Below are 19,853 nucleotides of genomic sequence, written 5' to 3' on the forward strand. Positions count from 1 at the left end.
TGGGTTGCCATGGTACCGCTCGCTTCCGCCGCTGCCTCCGCCGACTTCCGGCTGCGCTGCGCCCGCGCTCGGGCGTTCCGGGTGCCGACCCGGTCCCCGCCATGGCCCTCGCCGGGCGGCGCGACGCGCCCGAGCCGCCGGACTTCGGGATCCTGAAGCGGCTGGCGCGAGACCAGCTCGTCTACCTGCTGGAGCAGGTCCGGGGGCCGCCCGGGGCAGGGATCCCGCACCGGGGCGGGCGTAGGGAGTCGGCGGGATCGGTGTTGGCCCTGGGCTCGGGGGTCGGGGGTCGGGAGTCGGGGTCGAGGCTGCAGGGGCTCGGCACGGGGCAGCCGTGGGGTCCCGACCCATGCGCGCCTGCTCGCAGCTCCCCGGGAAAAAGGACCTGTTCATCGAGGCCGACCTGATGAGCCCCCTGGACCGCATCGCCAACGTGTCCATCCTGAAGGTACCGCGGGGTCCGCTCGGGCTGCCGCTGCCCGCCGCCACCGCCCGCGCCCAACCCGCGCCTGTCCCCGCAGCAGCACGACGTGGACAAGCTGTACAAGGTGGAGACCCGGCCGGGCCCCGGCGCCAGCGACCAGTGAGTGCCCCGCGCCGGGGCTGCCGGGCCGGGCTGGCTGCCCTGCTCAGAGCCCGAGCAGGGCTGTGCAGAGAGGGCTCCGTGAGCACGGCCGGGTCCGAGCGCCCCTCGCTGCCCTGTGTGCTGCAGGTTCTGCTTCCTGGTGCGGCCGCGGGTCAGGACCATGCGGTTCATCGCGGGTGAGTGAGGGGCAGCTGCCCCTGGGCCAGCGCTGTGCCCGGGCCCGAGGGGCTCCGGGGTCTCACTGTGCCTGGGGCGATCGGGCTCTGAGAGCCGAGGGGAGCTGTGCCTGGCAGGGTGGGCAGCTCTGCAGGGGCTGTGCGGGCTGTCCACAGATATTGTCAACGCTGACAAGATGTCAGGGAGGAGCAGGAAGTACAAAATCATCTTCAGCCCCCAGAAGGTTAGTGGAACCCACGGTGCTGCCCGTTCCCCTGTCACTCTGTGCCTGCCCAGCCTTTGCCCCTTCCACCCCTTCTATAGGCATCAAAAATTGTTTGTTTCTAACCCAGAAATGTTTAAGTAAACCCAAGTGTTCTGACAGCTGGGAAGGCGCTGGGCCGTTCCAGAGCTTTTTCTGCTCGGAGCCTGCTTGGCCCTGAGGGTCTCCCCTTCCCTTCCAGTTCTATGCCTGCGAGATGATACTGGAGGAAGAGGGGGTCTTTGGTGGTGAGTGGGGCTGCAGTGCTGGCTCAGGGAAGCTGACACCGCAGGATTCCAGTTAAATCCCAATGCTGGCATCCCTGTGTGGGCAGGGAGCACGGGTTCTCTCAAGGCTGGCAGATGTGTGCCCACACAGCATCAGCCTCTCTCTTCTGCCTGAGGAGAGGAGACAGGGTCCTGCCACCCATCCTGTCTGAAGCTCCACAGGCCCTGTTTTGGGGTTGCTGTGATTCTTGGGGCTCTTCCTGCCCAGGGCTGCATAAGTGTCCCCTGTCCTTGTCCTGAACACAGATGTCACCTGTGATGAATGGTCCTTCTACCTGCTGCCCCTGGATGAAGACATCATTAGCATGGAGCTGCCCGAGTTCTTCCGTGACTACTTTCTGGTCAGTGGGACACTGGTGGGGTGACAGCCCTTCCTGTGCCCTGTGCCTCACTGGGGCTGGGGACAAGGTGCTGTTCAGAGAGGAGGTGTGTGGTGTCCTGCTCAGCCCCTCAGTCTGCACCACGGGCCCTGTGTACTCCCCAGGGGCAGCTTTTGTTGGGGAGTGGCTGCTCGCCCCTGAGCTGAGCATCCCGTTGTGTTCCTGGGATGAAGCTCTGTGCCCAGCTCAATCCCCTGTCATGGCAGTCCTTCCCTGCCAGCTGCCCACACTCACTCCTTCGTCCTGCAGGAGGGAGATCACCGCTGGATCAACCCTGTCGCCAGAGCCCTGCAGTTGCTGAACTCCCTTTATGGCCCTTTTGGGAAGACTTATGGCATCGGCCGCTGTGCTAAGGTGGGGCTGGCACCAGCGGCCCCTTGGGTCCCCATCAGGGGTGCAGGGACCCGAACCCCATCAGCCACAGGGCAGCACATCACCACAGAGGTGTCACTGCCTCCTCCTGGGCAGGTTTTTGGGAGGTCCATATGCCGAGGTGGGCAGCAGAGGGGTGGCTGCTGCTCACTGGGTTTGGTGGAGCCCCCCGTGCCCTGGAGGGGGGAGCATTTGTGCCTTGGTTGTCAGCCCGCTGTGTGTCAGGGCACTTGGTGGGGGCCTGGGGCTGCTCCCCTGCCCTGGCACCCTCTGCCCCTCACAGATGAGCTACGAGCTGTGGCGGGACTTGGAGGAGGAGAGCGAGAATGAAGGCCAGGGCAGGAAACCTGAGATCGGACACGTCTTCCTCATGGACAGAGGTGGGCTGAGGCAGGGGCAGTGGCTGGGGGGGTGCAGCTTGGGCAGCAGGGCCCCCAGAGGGGCAGGAAAAGCCTCTGTGGGGTGACAGGAGGAGCGGGAGGGCAGCCTGGCTCTTGCTCTGCTTGCAGACACGGACTATGTGACAGCACTGTGCTCCCAGGTGGTCTACGAGGGGCTCGTGGACGACACCTTCCGCATCAAGTGTGGTAGGTGACTTGGGAATGGTGACGGGGCAGCACAGGCTCTGCACTCAGAGCAGGGCTCTGTGCCCACCTGGCCAGTGTCTGCAGGGTTTGTGCCTGGCACTGTCGGGCACGGTGCTGTCCCCACAGGGGCAGTCCCAGTGTGGGATGCTGCTGGAGGTTATCCACAGGGGCAGTCCTCACTTTGACCAAGAGACTGGGCTGGCATCCCCTGTTTCTACTGCCTCTTGCAGCAAGGCTTGTGCGTGTGAGAATGATGCATTTTGTCTGGGACAAAGCAGCTCTTCACTTTTCCCTGCAGGCAGTGTGGATTTTGGGCCAGATGTCACCTCTTCTGACAAGAGTATTAAGGTGCTGCTCAATTCCCAGGACAAAGTGAGTCCTCACAAGCCTCGGGGGAGTCCCCTTGGTGGGAGGAGGCAGAGTGGATCATTCCCTCCCGCTGGCCTGAGCGGGAGTGGCTGGGGGCTGCTGGGCCCCTGGAGCATGGGTTCAGGCACAGAAACCAGAGAAACCTGGTGCAGCTCCACTTCTGAAACTGTCAAGAGTCCCTGCATGCAGGGCTGTGTCACAAATGAGTGTTTTAAGGTCACTAAAGGAATCACCAGCAAAGGTATTCCTTTGCTGCACAAAAACCAGGTTTAATATAAAAGCCACGGCATGACAAAATTTGTTGGCAAAGTTCTAAATGGTTAAAGCACACGAGTGAAAAGCAAAAAAAAAAAACAAACAAGTCAGTCAATCCAAACCAAAATCAACCCAAAAATATCTATGTGGAGGTGGGGAATCACAAGGATAGGAAAGAGTAAGGATAGAAAGGAATACAGAAGACCCTCCTGTTGAGTCACAAGGTTCATAGTAATTTTCCATCCTGGCCATAATTCAGGTTGGTGTTTAACTATGGAATTTGACAGTGAAAACATTACTCCACTTGTGGTTTTATTCAGGTTACAAAAATAAGTTTCCCAGGCTATTCATTAAAAAACAGGAGCTGGTTAGACAGTACTAGTTCCTAAGAGGAGAGAGTGTTTCTGCTAAACTGGGGAGGAGCTCAGCCTAGGTGCTGTTCAACAAGGCTGATCCCTGAGGAGCATTTCCCAGATGATGGTGTGGCCTGGGTCAGAGGGATGCACAGACACAGGCTGCTGTGCTGCCAGCCGGGGTTTTGGTGGCCAGTGTGCTGTGCTGAGAGCCTTGGCCCTGGGCTCCGTGTGTCCAGGGCTGCAGCTGGCTGTGCCCTGGGAGCTGTGCTGCTTCCACAGGTGTTCAGCCAGATTCGCAATGAGCACTTCTCCAGCGTGTTTGGCTTCCTGAGCCAGAAGTCACGGAACCTGCAGGCGCAGTACGATGTGAGTGCCACCCTGGCGTGGGGATGCCTGTGGCTCTGTCCCTCGCGGCCAGGCCGCCACTCCCCTGCTGTTCCTCCCGCAGCGGCGCCGGGGCATGGACATCAAGCAGATGAAGGACTTCGTGTCCCAGGAGCTGAAGGGACTGAAGCAGGAGCATCGCCTGCTGAGCCTGCGTAGGAACCCGAGGGGAGGGAGGGGCCCTCGGCTGTTCTGCAAGTGCTGGAGCTCTGGGGAAATCAGGGGGTCAGGGGGCCCTGGATGTGCCCAGAGGGGCAGGGCAGGGGCTGTTGGCATGTGCTAGCAGTGCCTGCAGAGCCCCTTCCCCTCCAAAGCCCCTGTGTCTCTTGGTTGTGTAGATATTGGTGCCTGTGAGTCTATCATGAAAAAGAAGACCAAGCAGGACTTCCAAGAGACCATCAAGGCAGAACACTGTGAGTGCTGCTCCATGCCCTATCTGTGCCCACCCCTGCCTCAGTCTGACCCATGGCCTCCCTCGCCCCAGGCCCAGGCAGCCTCATGCCTGGGTGCTCCCCGTGTGGCCACTGCCCTCCCAGTGCCTTGTTTCGAGGCTGTCTCAAGATCCTAAGCAGGGTCAGGCTGAGAGGGAATGTGGGGTCCCCATTTCCTGGGGCTCTGGGAGGGCAGTGGAGCCCAGAGCCCAGCTCGGGGGGCTGGCAAGAGCCCTGGGGTGATGCTGCCTGTGCCCCTGCCACAGCACTGCTGGAGGGCTTTGACATCCGTGAGAGCACCAGCTTCATCGAAGAGCACATTGACCGGCAGGTGAGACCCCGGGGACCCAGCCTGCTGCAGGTGCCCCGTCCTGCCCCTGCTGAGCCCTGCTCCCCACAGGTGTCCCCCATCGAGAGCCTGCGCCTCATGTGCCTCCTGTCCATCACGGAAAACGGTGAGTGCCCCCTGGGCTGGGCACCGAGCCCCAGCCCTGGCACAGAGCTCACCTGGTGCTCCCCACAGGTCTGGTCCCCAAGGACTACCGCTCCCTGAAAACCCAGTACCTGCAGGTGAGGGGCTGGAGAGTCACTGACGAGCAAGAGCTGTGTCAGAAGGGGGTTTCCCTCCTCCTGGGGATGGGCCCTGCCTCCACAGGCCCCTCATGAGCCCCCAGCACACCCAGGCTGTCTCTGCAGGACAGACCCTGCCCCACCGGCTCCATGTGAGCCCCAGGCTCCAGCTGCCCCTGCCTGTGCTTGCCGGGGGCTCTGGGCAGAGGGGACACCCTGTCTGGCTGCTGTGCTGGCAGAAGGGCTCCACGCTGATCCTGCTGCCCCACTCACAGAGCTATGGGCCTGAGCACTTGCTGACCTTCCACAACCTCAAGCGCATCGGGCTGCTGACAGAGCAGTCAGCTGGGGAGACCCTGACGGCCGTGGAGAGCAAAGTCAGCAAGCTGGTGACAGACCGTGCTGCAGGTGAGCCAGCCCACTGTCCCATGGCCCTGGGAAGCCTGGGAAGGGGAGCTGCTGCCACCGATGTGGCTGCCAGTGTGGGGCAAACGTGTGTCCCAGCAATGCTGCTGCAGGCAGGGCAGTGGGCTCTGCTGTGGGGGGGGGCACCAGGGCTGGCAGCCACCAAACACCCTCCAGAGCACACAGCTCTGTGCATCTCTACCAGCCTGGGTCTGGGATCCAGACAGAGCCTCTTAAGGTGTTTCTCCTTGTCATGTTTTCCAGGAAAGATCACAGATGCATTTAATTCTTTGGCCAGGAAGAGTAATTTCCGAGCCATAAGCAAGAAGCTGGGGTTGGTACGTCCTCGAGGGGAGCTGGCTGGCCACAGTGCCCATGGAGCACTTAGCCTGTGCCCGTGCCCAGGCTGCAGGCTTGGCATCTCAGGGGGACACAGCTCAGGGCCAGAGCTGCTGCAGCTACTCCAGGCTTCTTGGGGCTGGGGGCCACTGCCAGCTTCCCACTCTGCCCTGACCCTGTGCCCTGTGAGCGTGGTGCAGTGCTGGAGCTTTCCTTGCCCCCTTCAGACACAGCAGTGGCACTGGGCAGGCAGCCCTGTGTCCTCCATCCTGAGCCAGAGGTCTGAGGGTGCTGGCAAGGTGACATTTCTGTCCCTGGCCCCTGCTGTACAGCCCACCCAGGGCTGTGATGGCTCTGGCATGGTGGGGCAGGAGGTGGGGACAGAGCCATGCTCCAAGTGCCTGTCCCTCCTCATCCCTGCACCTCTGAGGGGGTGAGGCCCCAGGTAGCCTGGTCCTGTACCCTTGGTGTCACCTGTCACTGCAGATCCCTCGACTAGATGGCGAGTATGACCTCAAAATGCCTCGGGACATGGCGTATGTTTTTGGCGGGGCCTATGTGCCCCTGAGCTGCAAGATCATCGAGCAGGTGAGCTCTTCTGCCACTACAGAGAGCCGGGCACCTCTCCTCCAGCCCCTGCCTCCTTCTGGGGAGTCCAGCAGGAGTCCACCTGCCCAGGGCTAGGGCTGGTGGTGGTCACCTCGTGCTCGGAGCCTGCTGAGCCGTGCCCAGAAGCCAGCCTGACCCCTTGCCATTCCTCAGGTGCTGGAGCGCCGGGGCTGGCAGGGCCTCGAGGAGGTCGTGAGATTGCTCAATGGCAACGAGTTCTGTGCCTCAGGTAGTGCCGGGGCTGGGGGCGGCGGGGCTTGCAGCTGGCCCGTCCTACAGCGCCCTTCCCCATGCAGACAGCACGGTGGAGGACAACCCTGCCTGCGAGTCCCAGCGCGTTGTGCTCGCTGTGTTCCTGGGGGGCTGCACCTTCTCTGAGATTGCGGCGCTCCGCTTCCTGGGCAAGGAGAGAGGTGGGAAGGGAAGGGAAGGGAAGGGAAGGGAAGGGAAGGGAAGGGAAGGGAAGGGAAGGGAAGGGAAGGGAAGGGAAGGGAAGGGAAGGGAAGGGAAGGGAAGGGAAGGGAAGGGAAGGGAAGGGAAGGGAAGGGAGCACGGGGATCCCACCGATGCAGCACCCAGCCGAGCAGGCTCCGTGCTCAGCGACCAGCACCGGGTGAACCGTGGGGAGGGGGTGTCAAGGCACGCGGCTGTCACCGGTTGTCCTGGAAAATGGGGCTGGCAGTGTCGGTGCTGCCCCACAGCACTGCCGGGCACCCACGGGCCTTTCCTGCAGGGTGCAAGTTCATCTTCCTGACCACGGCCATCACCAACAGCGCCCGCATGATGGAGGCCATGATCGAGGCCAAGGCCTGAGCCCCGGAGGGGCCGAGGGAAGCGTGCCAATAAAATCTGTGCTGACAACGAGCCGGCCTAAGGCTGTGTATGTGTGAGGGTGGGCGCTGGCGGGAGCGCTACCCCGCTGAGGCCGGGGGGAGCCGTGGCGCAGGAGCGGGGACGCGCAGGCACCGCCCGGGGCGCGGGGACGCGCAGGCACCGCCCGGGGCGCTGGCTCCGTGCGCGGTCACGGCGCTGTCAGTCGCGAGCGCGCGGTGGCGCCGTTAGCCGCGCAGGACGCGGCGGCGGTCTCGCTCCCGATTGGCTGGAAGCGCTGAGAGCTCTGCACTACCATTGGCTGGGGGCGGCTTGGGGCGGGGCGGGAGCGCTGCCCGGTTGGCGGTTAGGGGCGGGGCCGCAGTGGCGCGGCAGCCAATCAGCGCGGCCGCGAGGGGAGTTCGAATCGGCGGAGCGGCGGCGATGGAGCGCGGAGGGACGAGGAAAAGGTGCGGGACCGGGAGAACCGGGGATGAGGGGGGAACCGCGGGGAATTGGGGAGAACCGGGGACCGGGGGGACCGGGGATAGGGGCTGCGGGCACGGCTGGGCGGAAGCGCTGGGAACCCTCCAGCTGGGACGGGAGGTGCCGGCGGGACGGGCGGTGGCTGGGGAGGCTCCCGGCCCCGAGGCTGCTCCCGGCCGCTGACGACCCGCGGTGCCCTCAGCGAGGTGCTGGCGGCCGAGGCCGTGACCTGCCTGAATCGGGCCATGGCGGCTCTGCGGGACATCTGGGAAGAGATCGGTATTCCCGAGGAGCAGCGGCTGGAGCGCACCGACACCGTCAGGAAGCACATCAAGGTGAGGGGCGGGGGGCACCGGTTCTTCTGTTGAGCCGCGTACCTGCTGCGGCGGGAGCCCGGGACCCGAGGGGCTCGGAGTGAGCTCACCCAGGGCTGCTGGCAGCACCGGGGATCCCCGCCGCGCCCTGCGCAGCCCCGTCCTCCCGGGCCCACAGTGCCCAGCCCTCACTCGGGCCCAGCCGTGGGTGTCTAGCGCTGGTCCCACACCCTGCCTCTAACCACACCCTGGCTGCAGAGTCTCCTGGACATGATGGTGGCGGAGGAGGAAAGCCTGAAGGAGCGTCTCCTGAAGAGCATCGTCCTGTGTCGGAAAGAGCTGGACACTCTCTGCAGGGAGCTCCAGCTGGGCCCCTTTGAGGTGAGGCGTGGGATCCTGGGCTCCTTTTGACAGCCGTGCTGCTGCCTGGCCTCTGCCTGCCTGTCTCAAGAGGCCACAGCTTAGAAGTCAAATATCTATTCAAAACTGCTTTTCCGGGTGCTTGATGGAGCCGAGGGCTTTGTGGCTCCTTACAGGCCAGGCATTGGTAGGTGTTTGTGTGGTGTTCTCCAGCACCTTGTTTTGTGTGTTGCTGGTGTTTGTTCATGCACGTTCCTGGGGAACACCTTGCTCAGACCCAGGCCTGGTGGCCCCTGTCTTTGTATAAAAACCTAAAGCATGAGCCAGGTGCGGGAACAGAGCTGATTTCTGGCCTCTTGCAGACAGAGGAGGAAAGTACCATCCTGCAGATGGAGAAAAACCTGCGCACGTGCGTGGAGGTGCTACAGAAGCAGAAGCGGGACCGGAAGCAGGAGCTGAAGGCTCTGCAGGAACAGGACCGAGCCCTGTGTGACATCCTGTGCACACCTCTGTTTGACATCGACACCAGCAGTGTGCCCAGCCTGGAGGACCTGGACCGCTACCGGCGCCATGTGGCCTCTCTCAACACCCTGAAGGTGAGCCTGGAGGGTGAGGGGATTGCTGAGGTGCCCACAAGGGCCCCCTGGTTCCTGACACTGCCCTCACCCCCAGGAGCAAAGGCAGGAGGAATTTGTCAGCAACAAACGTCAGATCATTCTGCTCATGGAGGAGCTGGACCACACCCCAGACACCAGCTTCGAGCGGGACGTGGTGTGTGAGGATGAAAAGGTGTTCTGCCTGTCCAAGGACAACATCATGGCCCTCCAGAAACTGTTGCAGCAGGTATGAGGCAGTGCTGGGGGCTGCTGTGTGTGCTGGCAGCAGCAACCACCATGACATAAGAGCAACCGCGAGGTTTTGGCAGGGCTGTGCGTTAGAACACCCTTCTCAGGGAGGCTGAGGAGATCTCATGTGCCAAGTGTGGCTTTGCAGGTGCAGCAGAGCCCAAGGCTGTGCTGATCCCCTGCTCCCTGTCCCTGCAGCTGGAAGCGCAGCGGGCCCTGAACGAGGCTGTGTGCACGGAGCTGCGCGCCAGGATCGTCGCGCTCTGGGAAAGGCTGCAGATCCCAGAGGAGGAGAGAGAGTCCTCGGCCGTGCACCTGTCTTGGTCCAGAGTCAAGACTAGGAGAGCTGTAAGAGCCCTGCTGTGCTCATGGTGGGAGTGCTGGGGATCCAGGGGATCTCGTGCTCCTGGTTGCTCAGTGAGGGGTGAGGGGAGCAGGCCAAATTCTGCCTTAATGGGGAGAGGAGCTGGAGGTTGGCGCTGGCAGCTGCCTCATTCTAGAGAGTGGCTCATGCAGAAGATGAACCCTGTTCTCTTCCTCCCTGACCTGTGCTCTTGTCCTGGGGCAGTTGCAGCAGGAAGTGGATCGTCTGGAGGAGCTGAAGCTGCAGAACATGAAATCTGTGATCCAAGCAATCCGGACAGAGCTAGCTGACTACTGGGATAAATGCTTCTACAGCCAGGAGCAGAGGGAAAACTTCAGCCCCTTCTATGATGGTGGGTGCTGGCTGGCCAGGCAGTCTTGGAGAGGGATCCCAGGGGTTCCAGCCCCTGACCTGGCTGTTGTGCCTTTCCAGAGGATTACACAGAGACCCTGCTCGAGCTGCATGATGCTGAGGTGGGCAAGATGAAGATCTACTATGAAACACACAAAGATCTGTTTGAGGCTGTTCAGAAATGGGAGGAGAATTGGAAGCTGTTCCTGGAGCTGGAGGTATTGTCCAGGCAGCAGCATGTTGGGTCATGGGTCAGCGTGTACCTCTGCTCCCATGGGAGAGTGCTCTGGGAAGGAGCAGGGAGGCAGTGGGAAGTCATGATGGGCCACGGGGGTGTTTGTGCAGGGCTGGCTCCTCTGGGGCCTTTACCATGTGAGGTTGAGGGGATTGGGTGGTGTGTTTATGTCTGTCCTGACAACCCTTCTCCACCAGAGTAAAGCAGCTGACCCCAGTCGCTTCACCAATCGTGGAGGAAACCTTCTGAAGGAGGAGAAGCAGCGAGCAAAGCTGCAGAAGACATTGTCTAAGGTAGGTCCAGCCCTGGGGAAGGACCTGTGGTCCCACTGACAGAGGAAAAGGGATCCTTGGGTGTGGGGACACCTGCGTTCAGGGCAGCCCCTACACTGCCCTCATGTCCTGATCAGCTGCAGGAGGAGCTGGAGAAAAAGGTCCAGGCTTGGGAGCAGGAGTTCAAGGGAGCTTTCCTGGTGAAGGGCCAGCAGTTCATGGAGTATGTGTCAGAGCAGTGGCAGCTCTACCGTCTGGAGAAGGAGAAGGAGAAGCAGGAGCGGGTGAGTACAGAGCTGAGCATGTTGGCTTCTGCCTGGGAGTGTCCGTGGCTCCTGCCTAAGAATGCCAGCCTAGGGCTGTCCCTGCTGGGCTCTGCCTGCTCATTCCCAGCTTGGAAGCAGCAGGCAGTGGGGCTGGTGCCCATTGCTGTCACATCCACATGTGCCAAGCCCCTTTCTGGCCCCGGCTGTGCCAGAGGTGACACTTGGCTCGATCCCTGTGCATCTCTGAGGAAGTTCCTGCTGTGTGGCTGTGCCAGGCTGTCGGCAGGGCGGTGCCCCCTGGCAGTGTCACACAGATGCAGCAGCTCTGTGGTGCTCAGGTGTGTAAGTGCAGGTGTCTCCCACAGCACCTGAAGAAGAGCCGGGAGATGGAGGCAGAGATGCTGTACGGCAGCGCCCCACGCACACCCATTAAACGGCGCATGCTCAGCCCCCACGCACCTGCCAAAGTAAGCAAGGTAAAATGTTCCTGCAGAGCAGTGTGCTGGGCTGGGGTCCTGCCTGCAGCTGAGCACAGCCTTGGGCTGGCCCCGGCCCCGGGGGCAGGTGTGGGGAGGGGTCAGGCTGCTGCAGCCCCGTGGGAAGATGTCCGGTGTGACGTGTGTTCTGCTTTCCCCTCAGCTCTACGGCACCTTCAGTGCCAGCACCACACCCAACACCACTGTTCGCACGGCCTTTGGGGGACCCATCTCCCACTCGCCCACATCTCGGCTGCCACCCTCTGGGAAGAAGGTGAGGGGCCTTGGGAGAGTCCCTACCCGGGGCTGGGCTGGAAGGGACAGGTGAACTGAGGTGCTGCAGCTCTTCTTGGTCACCCCATGGATCGCTGCCTCCCCTGTTGAGCTCGTGGAGACCAGAAGCCCCTGTTTGTCTGCAGTCCACTCTGTGGGGCTACTGCCATCCTTCTGGGGTGTTTGTGGGACCTGAGGGAGGAGGAGGAGGGTGCCAGAAAATCTTTCTCCAGCCCGTATTTCTAGTACACCTGTTCCTTAGTGCTGAACGTGCAGCTTGGGGGACGTTCAAAATGTGTGTGTGCTGCCAGACAGGGCCTGAGCATCCTTGTCTGGTGAGTGGCATCCCTGACTATGGGCAGGGGGCTGGAATGAGATGGGCTTTAAAGTCGCCTCCCACCCACATCATTGCAGGGTTCTGTGATTCTGTGCTGTTTCAGGGGCCAGAATTGGACCCCAGAGGCTGGAGAGCTCCTGGAGCCTGACACTGCTCTGGCACCGAAGCTCCGCTAGCTCTGCTGCCTCTGCTCAATTCCTACATCCCATAACTGCCCGCTCTTCCCACAGTTTGGCCAGAGCCGGACCTCGACCCGCACGGCAGCGCAGCCCCCCCGACCCCGGCTGAGGGAGCGGAACAAGGAGAACATGTCCCCCCTGAGCGGTGGGTGCACCCCCACAGCCCCTGCCCAGCGTAACCACAGCGTTAGTTCTGTTGCCAGCACCTATTCTGAGTTTGCGGTAATTCACCTCTTCTAACCCCACCCCCCCTCGCTGCACAGCACCTTTGCTCCCTCCTGTGTCCCCCCAGTGTCCCCACACAGCCACCTGTGTCCTCTGACAGGGTGGCTGCTCCTGCCCCTGCCTGTGACTCCCCATGGAGAACTGCAGAGTTGGTGGCAGAGGGGAGCAGCGCTGGGGACAGAGCAGCAGCCCAGAGGCCAGGCTGTGGTTGGGACACACCTGTGCAGGGACAGAGCCAAGGCAGAGCCCTGAGGGAGGAGTGAGCAGAGGCTGGAGGGGGGCTGCTTTCCTCTCTCAGGGTGGGCACCTTGGACAGCCTCTGTCCTCCCATCAGGCTGGGCTGAGCCAGAGATTTACCACTGTGTAACACTACCAAAAGTTTTTTATTCTGTATATACTTCAGTAAAGAAAGGCATTAATGTTCATTGGCTACAAGTTACATAGTAATTCCCCTATTAATTTGTATTCCATCTCCTTTTAGCAGCCTGGCCTGTCTCTCTCTGTCTCCACTTATCTATGAGGCAGCAGCCCCCTCCCTTCCCTCATCCCTCTCTCTCTCTCCTTGTTTCCACAGCGCGGACTTTCAAAGGCTTCCAGCTTTGACAGTGCCTCTGATGTTCTCAACTCCACCACCAACAATGCCGCATGATCAATCCCTGCTCCGGCAGTGATGCAGCATCTCCCGCTCCAGGATAACCCTCCCCTCGGTTACTGCCTTAGAAATGTGCTTTTATTTAAAAAAAAATTTCTAGGTGTTGTGAATAAAGTCCTTGTACAGCCCCCACCTCTGAGTGTGTGTGTGGGGGGGTTCCTGGAACAGGAATGCATTTTCACACAAATCACAACCACAGCCCTGTGCAGTCCCTCACCCCAGGGTAGCTTCATTGGAGCCAGATATGCTGGAACATGTCTTGCACACACCAACACTGCAGCCCTTATGGAAAGGTGATTTTAATAAATACATCCAGCCTGTCCCAGGGTGTCCCTGGCCCTGATGCAGCTGCAGCCCCACTCCAGGGTGAATCAGGTCACTGTGGGCTAACCTGAGCCCCATCCTGTGCTGTGGGGGGCTGGCTGCCTGTCCTGGCCCTCAGGACAGTGGTCGAGCAGAGCAGAGCCGAGCCTGCCCTCATCCCCATCCGGCAGCACCCACGGGCTGTGGGTCTTGGGGTGCTCACGGCTCCCGCACACGTACATAGGTGGTCCAGGGCCCACACACCACGTCCTCCACCTGCAACCCCTCGGCCACCAGGTGCTCCACGCGGCGTGCCTGGTCAGAGCTGACGTTGTTCCCGTGTCCCAGCTGTCCATATTTACCTGCAGACACACATTCATGACTTAACGTGGCCCTGGGGCCTCACAGGGCAATTGCTCCTGGTGTTAGTGGGGAGGGACAGAACACAAGAGCCCCCAGCACAGATGGAATTTGTACAGCAACAGAAGAGCCAAGGGCGCGAGAACAGGAATCAGAAGCTGCTCCTGGGGAGGTTGTACAGTCCCAAAGCAGAGGTGGCACTTACCCCAGCCCCAGGTGTAGAGCTCCCCGCCTCCTGCAACAGAGACAGCACCAGGTGGGCTCTGTCCCCTGCAGCCCTCTGCCTGCTCAGGGGGACACTGCCCACCAGGTGCTGGTCAGCTCTGGCCCCTCTCAGTGCCCTTGTCCGCAGAGGCACTGCCCCCTGCCCAGCTGGACACTCACGTGTGACCACGGCCGTGTGTCGGGACCCGCAGCTGACCACGCTGACCTCCAGGTCCTGTGGCAGATCCAGCAGTGCTGGGAACGCCTGGATGGAGATGAATGCAGTGCCCTCAGCAGCCAGCTGCTCCTGGCAGGGTGTCAGCTTGGTGCTCCCTGCAGAAGAGCCAACTCTCAGCTCCCAGGAGTGACTGGGTAACACCAGCATTGCCCGCAGGCTCAGACCACGCTGGCCCTGCACTGAGCTGCTGGGGCTGTGCAGGAACCCGGCCCAGCCTGCCCTCAGCCTGGCCAGCAGCAGTACTCACCCGTGCTCGAGTCCTCAGCCTGTGCTCGCTCCTGTGCCAGGGCTTTGGAGGGCAGAGCCAGCTGCCCCGACTCGTTCCAGCCCCACACGTACAGATCTCCTGCCTCTGTGGGGTGGGGGGAAACACATCAGGCAGAGCTCAGCCCTGAGCCCCACTCGCTGGTAGCACTGCTGCTCCAGGGACACCAACACCCCATATTCCCCAAGCCAACTGCCACCAGGGCCCTGTGCTGCCACCCCAGCACCTCACCCTCCCAGCCCAGCCCAGTCCAGCCCAGCCCAGTTCAGCCCAGCCCAGCTCAGCCCAGCCCAGCCCAGCCCAGCCCAACCCAGCCCGGCCCAGCCCAGCCCGGCCCAGCCCAGTCCAGCCCCTCACCGCTCACGCTGGCCGAATGCCACCCGCCCGCCGCCACCGCCCGCATGGGCACCCCGGCCAGCGCCTCCACCAGCCGCGGCTGCAGCTCCGACTCCAGCAGCCCGTGGCCCAGCTGCCCGTGCCTGCAGGGACACAGAGGGACAGACAGACAGACAGACAGACAGACAGACACACCCACAGCCCACTGCCTGCAGCTCCCGTGCCTCCTGCCCACGGTCCCCACCAAGCCCTTCCTGCTGTTGCCAACCCAGCTCCAGGCTGGCAGAGCCTGTGCAGAGGAGAGAACAACCAGAGCTGAGCAGAGGAATCAACACCTATCAGGAACAGGGAAAAGCCAAGGGCCAGGGGGAGAGCGATGCCCAGCACCAGAGCACCGGTCACAGCCAGGGGTGGGTGGGCAACAGTGGGACACGGCACCAGGGGCTCCAGGTGTCAAGGATGGGGCAGAAGCAGGAGGAGCTGGCACCAGGGGCTCCAGGTGTCAAGGATGGGGCAGAAGCAGGAGGAGCTGGCACCAGGGGCTCCAGGTGTCAAGGAGGGGGCAGAAGCAGGAGGAGCTGGCAGGAGCTGCAGGGCGAGAGGAGCAGCTCGGCTGCAGAGTGGAGCCTGTTCGGTCTGGGGAGCTTCAGGGTGACAGCTCAGGATGCCAAGAGCTGATGCCTGGAACATTCACATTCCACATGGAAATCGGCAGAGGGCTGAGGGACAGGAAAGGGGCTCTGTGCACTCCCTCACCACAGGGCAATGGGGATCACGGCCAGCGGTGAGAGAGGGGCTACAAGGGGGCGAGCTGGGCCAGCACCTGGCTACCACACAGCACAGCTGGCACAGGCATGCCAGAGAGCTGTGCTGAATAACCACATTCCAAAAAAGTTCCTTCGCTTTCAATAAGAAATAACAAGCTAAAAATAGTCGTTTCAAACACTTTGCCATTTTTAAACAAGCCAAACTAAGTGATGCCTTTTTCCATCAAAATGCACAAACACTCGAGCGAATGTTTCACATCTCTAAAAGTCAAACAAAAACCATAACTAGCACTTACCCTGTCAACTTGTACAACCTCCTGCTTCTACAAAAACTATCAACCCACAAAAGTTACAAAACCTACAACTGTAACATCCATTTCGTTTAATAACCTAAAACAAAAAGATTGCTTGTGTTTCCACAGGTACAAAACCTAAATTAATTCCAACAAAAAAACGCACAGAAGCACACTAACAATTCCACAAACAAAAAAAAAAACAACATACAAACGTAAGCTGTGCAAAAACCTACAGTTCATGCCCAACATTCCCTACCCAACCTACAAAAACTACAATCCTTACATTTTATGCCAATGTTAAAACTATAAAAATTGTTAATATAGTAAAACTCTTTGAACAAAAGCGTGGTGTCTCTCGTGCTAAAAAGCATCCCAAAATATCCAAATTTGCAAAATTAAGTGTAAACAAAACAAGCCCTTAAAAATTTTGGGAAAAAAAAAAAAAAAAAAACACAAAAACCAGAAGTACCAAAAATTTTGCTCAAAAATTAAGCAAAAAATGAAAATGCCTTTTGCCAAAAGTAACAAAAACATAAAGCCAAATCAAACTTTATACTTGTTAGTTTTGCTTACTTGCTTTTACAGTACAAATATGCCTCTAAATCAACCAAAAACTAATATTTAAGTAGCTTTAGCCAAGTCAGCAAACTCCAACACCATATATTTAACTAATTCAAGCCCAAACAAACCCTTTGCAACCTGTTTAATCAGGGTACTAGTGCCAATACCTAACCATAGCAGTTATTAATATGAAGCTGCCAACAAAACAAATCCCATAACCAATTAGCATCATTAAGCCCCTAATCTTCTTGAAGCACCTTTTGAACCTCAATAAATAAAAATTCTTAGTTCTTTAACAATAAAATTTTGTACTAAGTTTCAATTACAATTAAATGTTACTCCCCATCATCCTGTGTAAAAAACCTCAAATGTTTTAGCAGTTATACCACTCTTATACCCCTAAAAGTAAAACTGCTAATCTTAATAAATTCCCACAACAATTACAAAAAAAATAATTCATTTATAAAAATAAAACCTAGCAAAGCAAAATTAAAAATAACCCATATAACATCAAACAACTCACTATAACACCTAGTGCTAAAAAAAAATTTAAAATTTTAAAAATCTGCCCATCATTACAAAAAAAACTATAATAACAATTTTAAACCCTGAAGCCCTACAAAACAAGTTACATCAAATTTATTTTTACCTCAACTTACTTCAGCTGTAACATTAAAACAATTAAATCAATTAAAATGTTAATTAAGCTACTACTTCCATCGTAATTAGCAATATAATAACAAATATTAGTACCATTAAACATACCTTATAAAACAAAACCACTATCAATTTTCTCTAACACCTAAACAGTCATAAAAAATTTTTAAAAGTGTACTCTGTAAATTTGTCTAACCATTCAAAATCCATCCACAGCTTCAAGAACTAAAAAATTTAACAAATCAAATTAGAACAAACTATAAATCCTAATTAAACAACCTGTTTAAAAAATAAAACTTTGCACCTTTACTAAAAAGCTTTGCAAAGTAAGTTTACATATATTGTTAAAGTAACGACATTAATAATTGTACCTTGTGTTCTTCAGTGTGTACAGAAAACAATAAATAAGACCATCAAGGAAATGTTTACAGATGTGAGAAATGGATTTGTAAAGGATTCTCAAAGCCTGACTGAAAGCTCTTGTACATTTGTATACAAACTGTGAGATAAGGTGTGCTGACTCAGAAAGGCCCGGGAATAGAGAAGACATTGCTGAGAGAAAGACTGAAATAGAAACAAGTTTCACACAATGGCCTTGCAAAAAAACCAGGTATTTTTGAGAATTAGAACTGTGAAAGATGCACTGTGGCAAGACCACGTGGGGTAGAATAACAGGTGATTAGTGTTAGAAGTATTGGCACCATTGTGTAGCAAAAGCTAATAAGCTAAAAAAACATTTATAAGGTATTGTAACCAATAAATAAGTTGACTCTGACAGAATTGCACAGAGTTTTGTATCTCTTATGTTTCACCCTTCGGTGAGACTGACAATGGAATAAAATCTTTTAAAAACACCTCTCAGTTACCCCATCTCTGCAAAGCTGAGATTTTCCAACACTCAACTACACATCCCCACGTGTAGAAAGGTTTCCTCTGAAGGGAAGGCAAGAAAAGCCCAATAATGCCGTGTGTGCAAAGCACCAGGTGCAGGTGTGAACTGAGGGCTGCGTTTGCCATGAGCTGCTTGCTCCAGGAGCAGGGGCTGGCGAGCAAAACCCTCCTGAGCCACGAGCAGCACGGAGGGCACCGGGCCAGGGCTCGCAGCTCTGCGACACTGACGGATGCTCAGGGCGGGGTTCGCGCTCCATGAACAGCAAAGAGGAGCACGGCAACCCGGCCACTCTGCACACGAGAACAAGCAGCTCCTGGGGCCGAGCCTCACCGGGCACCAGCAGAGCTCAGGGATCCAGGGCAGGGGAACCTGTGCCTGGGCTTTCCTTCTGGGAAAACCCGACTGGGGCAGCAAATACACACACAACTCCCTAATGAACAACAAAAGCCTTTGTGAGAGTAAACTGGGCCGTGCCACCAGCTCCTAAATGCACGCAGGTTGAGCTGCTGGCAGGTGACACAGAGTGCTGGGGCTGGAGACATTTCCCAAGGGTTCCCTCCCCTCCCACAGGCTGTACCAGAGGGACCTGGCACTGAACCATCACAGACTGATGGAATCCATCTCCAGAAACACGGGAGCTTTGCTGCCAAAGTGTGTGCCACACTTGTGTGGCAAGTTACAGAGGAGCAAGGACAGAGTAGGGACCTTGATGGTCATACAGACACCCAAGTGCCCTCGGAGACTGCCCCGAGGGAGCCAAAAGTCAGAGCAGAAACCAGAATCAGAAGCCAGAGACCCAGCACCTCGAGAGGACACAGGGCTGTCCATAGGGCCAGCGAGGGTGGACTCAGTGGGAAAAGGGGCATGGCCAGGCCAATGCTCCCCAAGAGAAGCCACGAGCTGGGATGCCTGTGCTGGGGGAACCTGGCTCAGGTGAGGGACAGATCCCACCAGCATGTGGGTGAGCACTGGGGTGCAGCTGGTATCCCAAAACTTCTCTTAGCTGTAACCTCGTATCATTGCCAAGTCCACTCCCATGGGAAAGTCAGGAGGCCTATCCTGGCCCCAGGCGGTGTGCACAGGCTAATGTGGGCTCAGCCCCTGAGGTGACCTCAATTCCGACATCCTCTCACCAGCACTCCCCCCAAAGCCTCCCCATATCCCCCACATGGCCTCTCATGCCCCTTCTGCACCCCCACCATTCTCTCTGCATCCCACCAGCACAGTGTTTGTCCTGCAGTTCCAGGACGCGCACCCCCGTGTCCCCACAGCCCCTGCTCACCTGCCGCCGCCCCAGGTGAACACCTCCCCGGCGGTGCTCAGCGCCACGGCGTGCTCCGTGCCCAGCACCAGCCGCTGGGCCCGCACTCGGGCGGGCAGCGCGGTGAAGAACGGCGGCCGCGGCGTGGCGAAGCCGCCGGGCAGGAGCGGCAGCGGCTGGCGGGGCTCGGCGGGCAGGTCCCGGCTCCAGGCGGGCTCGTCCCGCAGCGCTCCGCTCAGCGCCGCCTCCCGCCGCCAGGCTCGGGCCCCGGCCGGGCCCCGCAGCACCAGGTGCGTCTCGGACGGCAGCGCCTCGGCCCAGCCCGGCAGCCGCCGCCGCTGCCCCGCGCTCCGCAGCTCCAGCCCCGCGCCTGCCGCGGCGGCACCTCAGCGACCGACAGCCCGGGGAACGGGACGGGGACAGCGCGGGGGGCTGGGGGACGGGACGGGAACGTCACCGGGGGACCGACAGCCCGGGGGACGGGACGGGAACGTCACCGGGGGACCGACAGCCCGGGGAACGGGACGGGAACGTCACCGGGGGACCAGCGGGGAGCACCCTGGGGGAGCGGCGCGGTGGGAGAGCAGGGGGGTCCCTCCCGGGGGAAGGGGCGGGCAGGGCGAACCGAGGCGACCGGCGCGGCGGCGCACGGTGGGAACGGGAGCCGCCATCCCGGGGAGCGGGCACAGGATTCCCCCGCGGGACGGGCTGGGACCGGGGCTTGGGCGGGCCGGGGGCGCTCACCGGTCTCCACGACCACGTAGCTCCAGGCGGGCCACACGCGGGAGATCCCCTCGGGGCCCGCCTCCAGCCGCCACGGGCCCGGGCCCGGGCCCGGGTCCCCGGCCGCCTCTTCGGGGCTGAACCCGAACACGAGCCACGCGCCGGCGGGCGCCGCCATGGCTGGGGAGGGACCGGAC

At 59.0% G+C, this 19,853-nt stretch overlaps 3 protein-coding genes across 6 annotated transcripts; 2 read left to right on the forward strand and 1 right to left on the reverse strand.

The window, feature by feature from the left end:
* Window positions 1-11: 11 nt before the first annotated feature.
* Window positions 12-7,212, forward strand: VPS33B (VPS33B late endosome and lysosome associated). Of its 2 annotated transcripts, none has more exons than XM_014887850.2 (23): window positions 12-197; window positions 368-448; window positions 522-583; window positions 713-762; window positions 919-986; window positions 1,207-1,252; window positions 1,538-1,632; window positions 1,921-2,025; window positions 2,327-2,423; window positions 2,553-2,630; window positions 2,929-3,002; window positions 3,890-3,976; window positions 4,059-4,149; window positions 4,333-4,407; window positions 4,692-4,756; window positions 4,826-4,880; window positions 4,949-4,995; window positions 5,271-5,403; window positions 5,665-5,738; window positions 6,226-6,327; window positions 6,502-6,577; window positions 6,645-6,761; window positions 7,082-7,212. In XM_014887850.2, exons 1-23 carry the CDS (start codon window positions 102-104, stop codon window positions 7,159-7,161), a joined length of 1,854 nt encoding a protein of 617 aa, XP_014743336.1. In that variant the 5' UTR covers window positions 12-101; the 3' UTR covers window positions 7,162-7,212. The 2 variants fall into 2 exon arrangements, with proteins under 2 accessions (XP_014743336.1, XP_014743337.1); XM_014887851.2 differs by having other exon boundaries at window positions 525-583.
* A 260-nt stretch (window positions 7,213-7,472) lies between these two features.
* On the forward strand, window positions 7,473-12,923 carry PRC1 (protein regulator of cytokinesis 1). 3 transcript variants are annotated; one of them, XM_014887863.2, is made up of 14 exons: window positions 7,473-7,628; window positions 7,847-7,979; window positions 8,217-8,339; window positions 8,681-8,914; window positions 8,991-9,161; window positions 9,362-9,511; window positions 9,732-9,879; window positions 9,960-10,096; window positions 10,311-10,406; window positions 10,523-10,669; window positions 11,017-11,127; window positions 11,291-11,401; window positions 11,968-12,138; window positions 12,716-12,923. In XM_014887863.2, exons 1-14 carry the CDS (start codon window positions 7,603-7,605, stop codon window positions 12,788-12,790), a joined length of 1,833 nt encoding a protein of 610 aa, XP_014743349.1. In that variant the 5' UTR covers window positions 7,473-7,602; the 3' UTR covers window positions 12,791-12,923. The 3 variants fall into 3 exon arrangements, with proteins under 3 accessions (XP_014743349.1, XP_014743350.1, XP_088028913.1); XM_014887864.2 differs by having other exon boundaries at window positions 11,017-11,118; XM_088172787.1 differs by having other exon boundaries at window positions 7,474-7,628; window positions 11,968-12,061.
* Window positions 12,508-19,850, reverse strand: RCCD1 (RCC1 domain containing 1). The gene is made up of 7 exons (XM_014887790.2): window positions 19,678-19,850; window positions 18,955-19,303; window positions 14,521-14,642; window positions 14,146-14,250; window positions 13,841-13,993; window positions 13,662-13,691; window positions 12,508-13,458 (listed from the first exon to the last, which is right to left on the reverse strand). Exons 1-7 carry the CDS (start codon window positions 19,832-19,834, stop codon window positions 13,316-13,318), a joined length of 1,059 nt encoding a protein of 352 aa, XP_014743276.2. The 5' UTR covers window positions 19,835-19,850; the 3' UTR covers window positions 12,508-13,315.
* Between the last annotated feature and the right edge of the window lie 3 nt (window positions 19,851-19,853).

This window comes from Sturnus vulgaris, chromosome 13 (assembly GCF_052056855.1).
Source record: "Sturnus vulgaris isolate bStuVul1 chromosome 13, bStuVul1.hap1, whole genome shotgun sequence".
Classification (NCBI taxonomy): Eukaryota; Metazoa; Chordata; class Aves; order Passeriformes; family Sturnidae; genus Sturnus; species Sturnus vulgaris.

What these genes read in the sequence shown, in the direction of transcription:
- VPS33B (XM_014887850.2), top strand. Translation starts at nt 102, where the DNA reads ATGGCCCTCGCCGGGCGGCGCGACGCGCCCGAGCCGCCGGACTTCGGG. An exon ending in TCTTCCGTGACTACTTTCTG is followed by an intron (nt 1,633 to 1,920) that starts GTCAGTGGGACA and finishes TTCGTCCTGCAG; the next exon opens with GAGGGAGATCACCGCTGGAT. An exon ending in CCTGTCCATCACGGAAAACG is followed by an intron (nt 4,881 to 4,948) that starts GTGAGTGCCCCC and finishes TGCTCCCCACAG; the next exon opens with GTCTGGTCCCCAAGGACTAC.
- PRC1 (XM_014887863.2), top strand. Translation starts at nt 7,603, where the DNA reads ATGGAGCGCGGAGGGACGAGGAAAAG. An exon ending in CCGTCAGGAAGCACATCAAG is followed by an intron (nt 7,980 to 8,216) that starts GTGAGGGGCGGG and finishes CCCTGGCTGCAG; the next exon opens with AGTCTCCTGGACATGATGGT. An exon ending in AGCTGTTCCTGGAGCTGGAG is followed by an intron (nt 10,097 to 10,310) that starts GTATTGTCCAGG and finishes CTTCTCCACCAG; the next exon opens with AGTAAAGCAGCTGACCCCAG.
- RCCD1 (XM_014887790.2), bottom strand. Translation starts at nt 19,834, where the DNA reads ATGGCGGCGCCCGCCGGCGCGTGGCTCGTGTTCGGGTTCAGCCCCGAA. An exon ending in CTACGTGGTCGTGGAGACCG is followed by an intron (nt 19,304 to 19,677) that starts GTGAGCGCCCCC and finishes CCGCCGCGGCAG; the next exon opens with GCGCGGGGCTGGAGCTGCGG. An exon ending in GCATTCGGCCAGCGTGAGCG is followed by an intron (nt 14,251 to 14,520) that starts GTGAGGGGCTGG and finishes CCCACCCCACAG; the next exon opens with AGGCAGGAGATCTGTACGTG.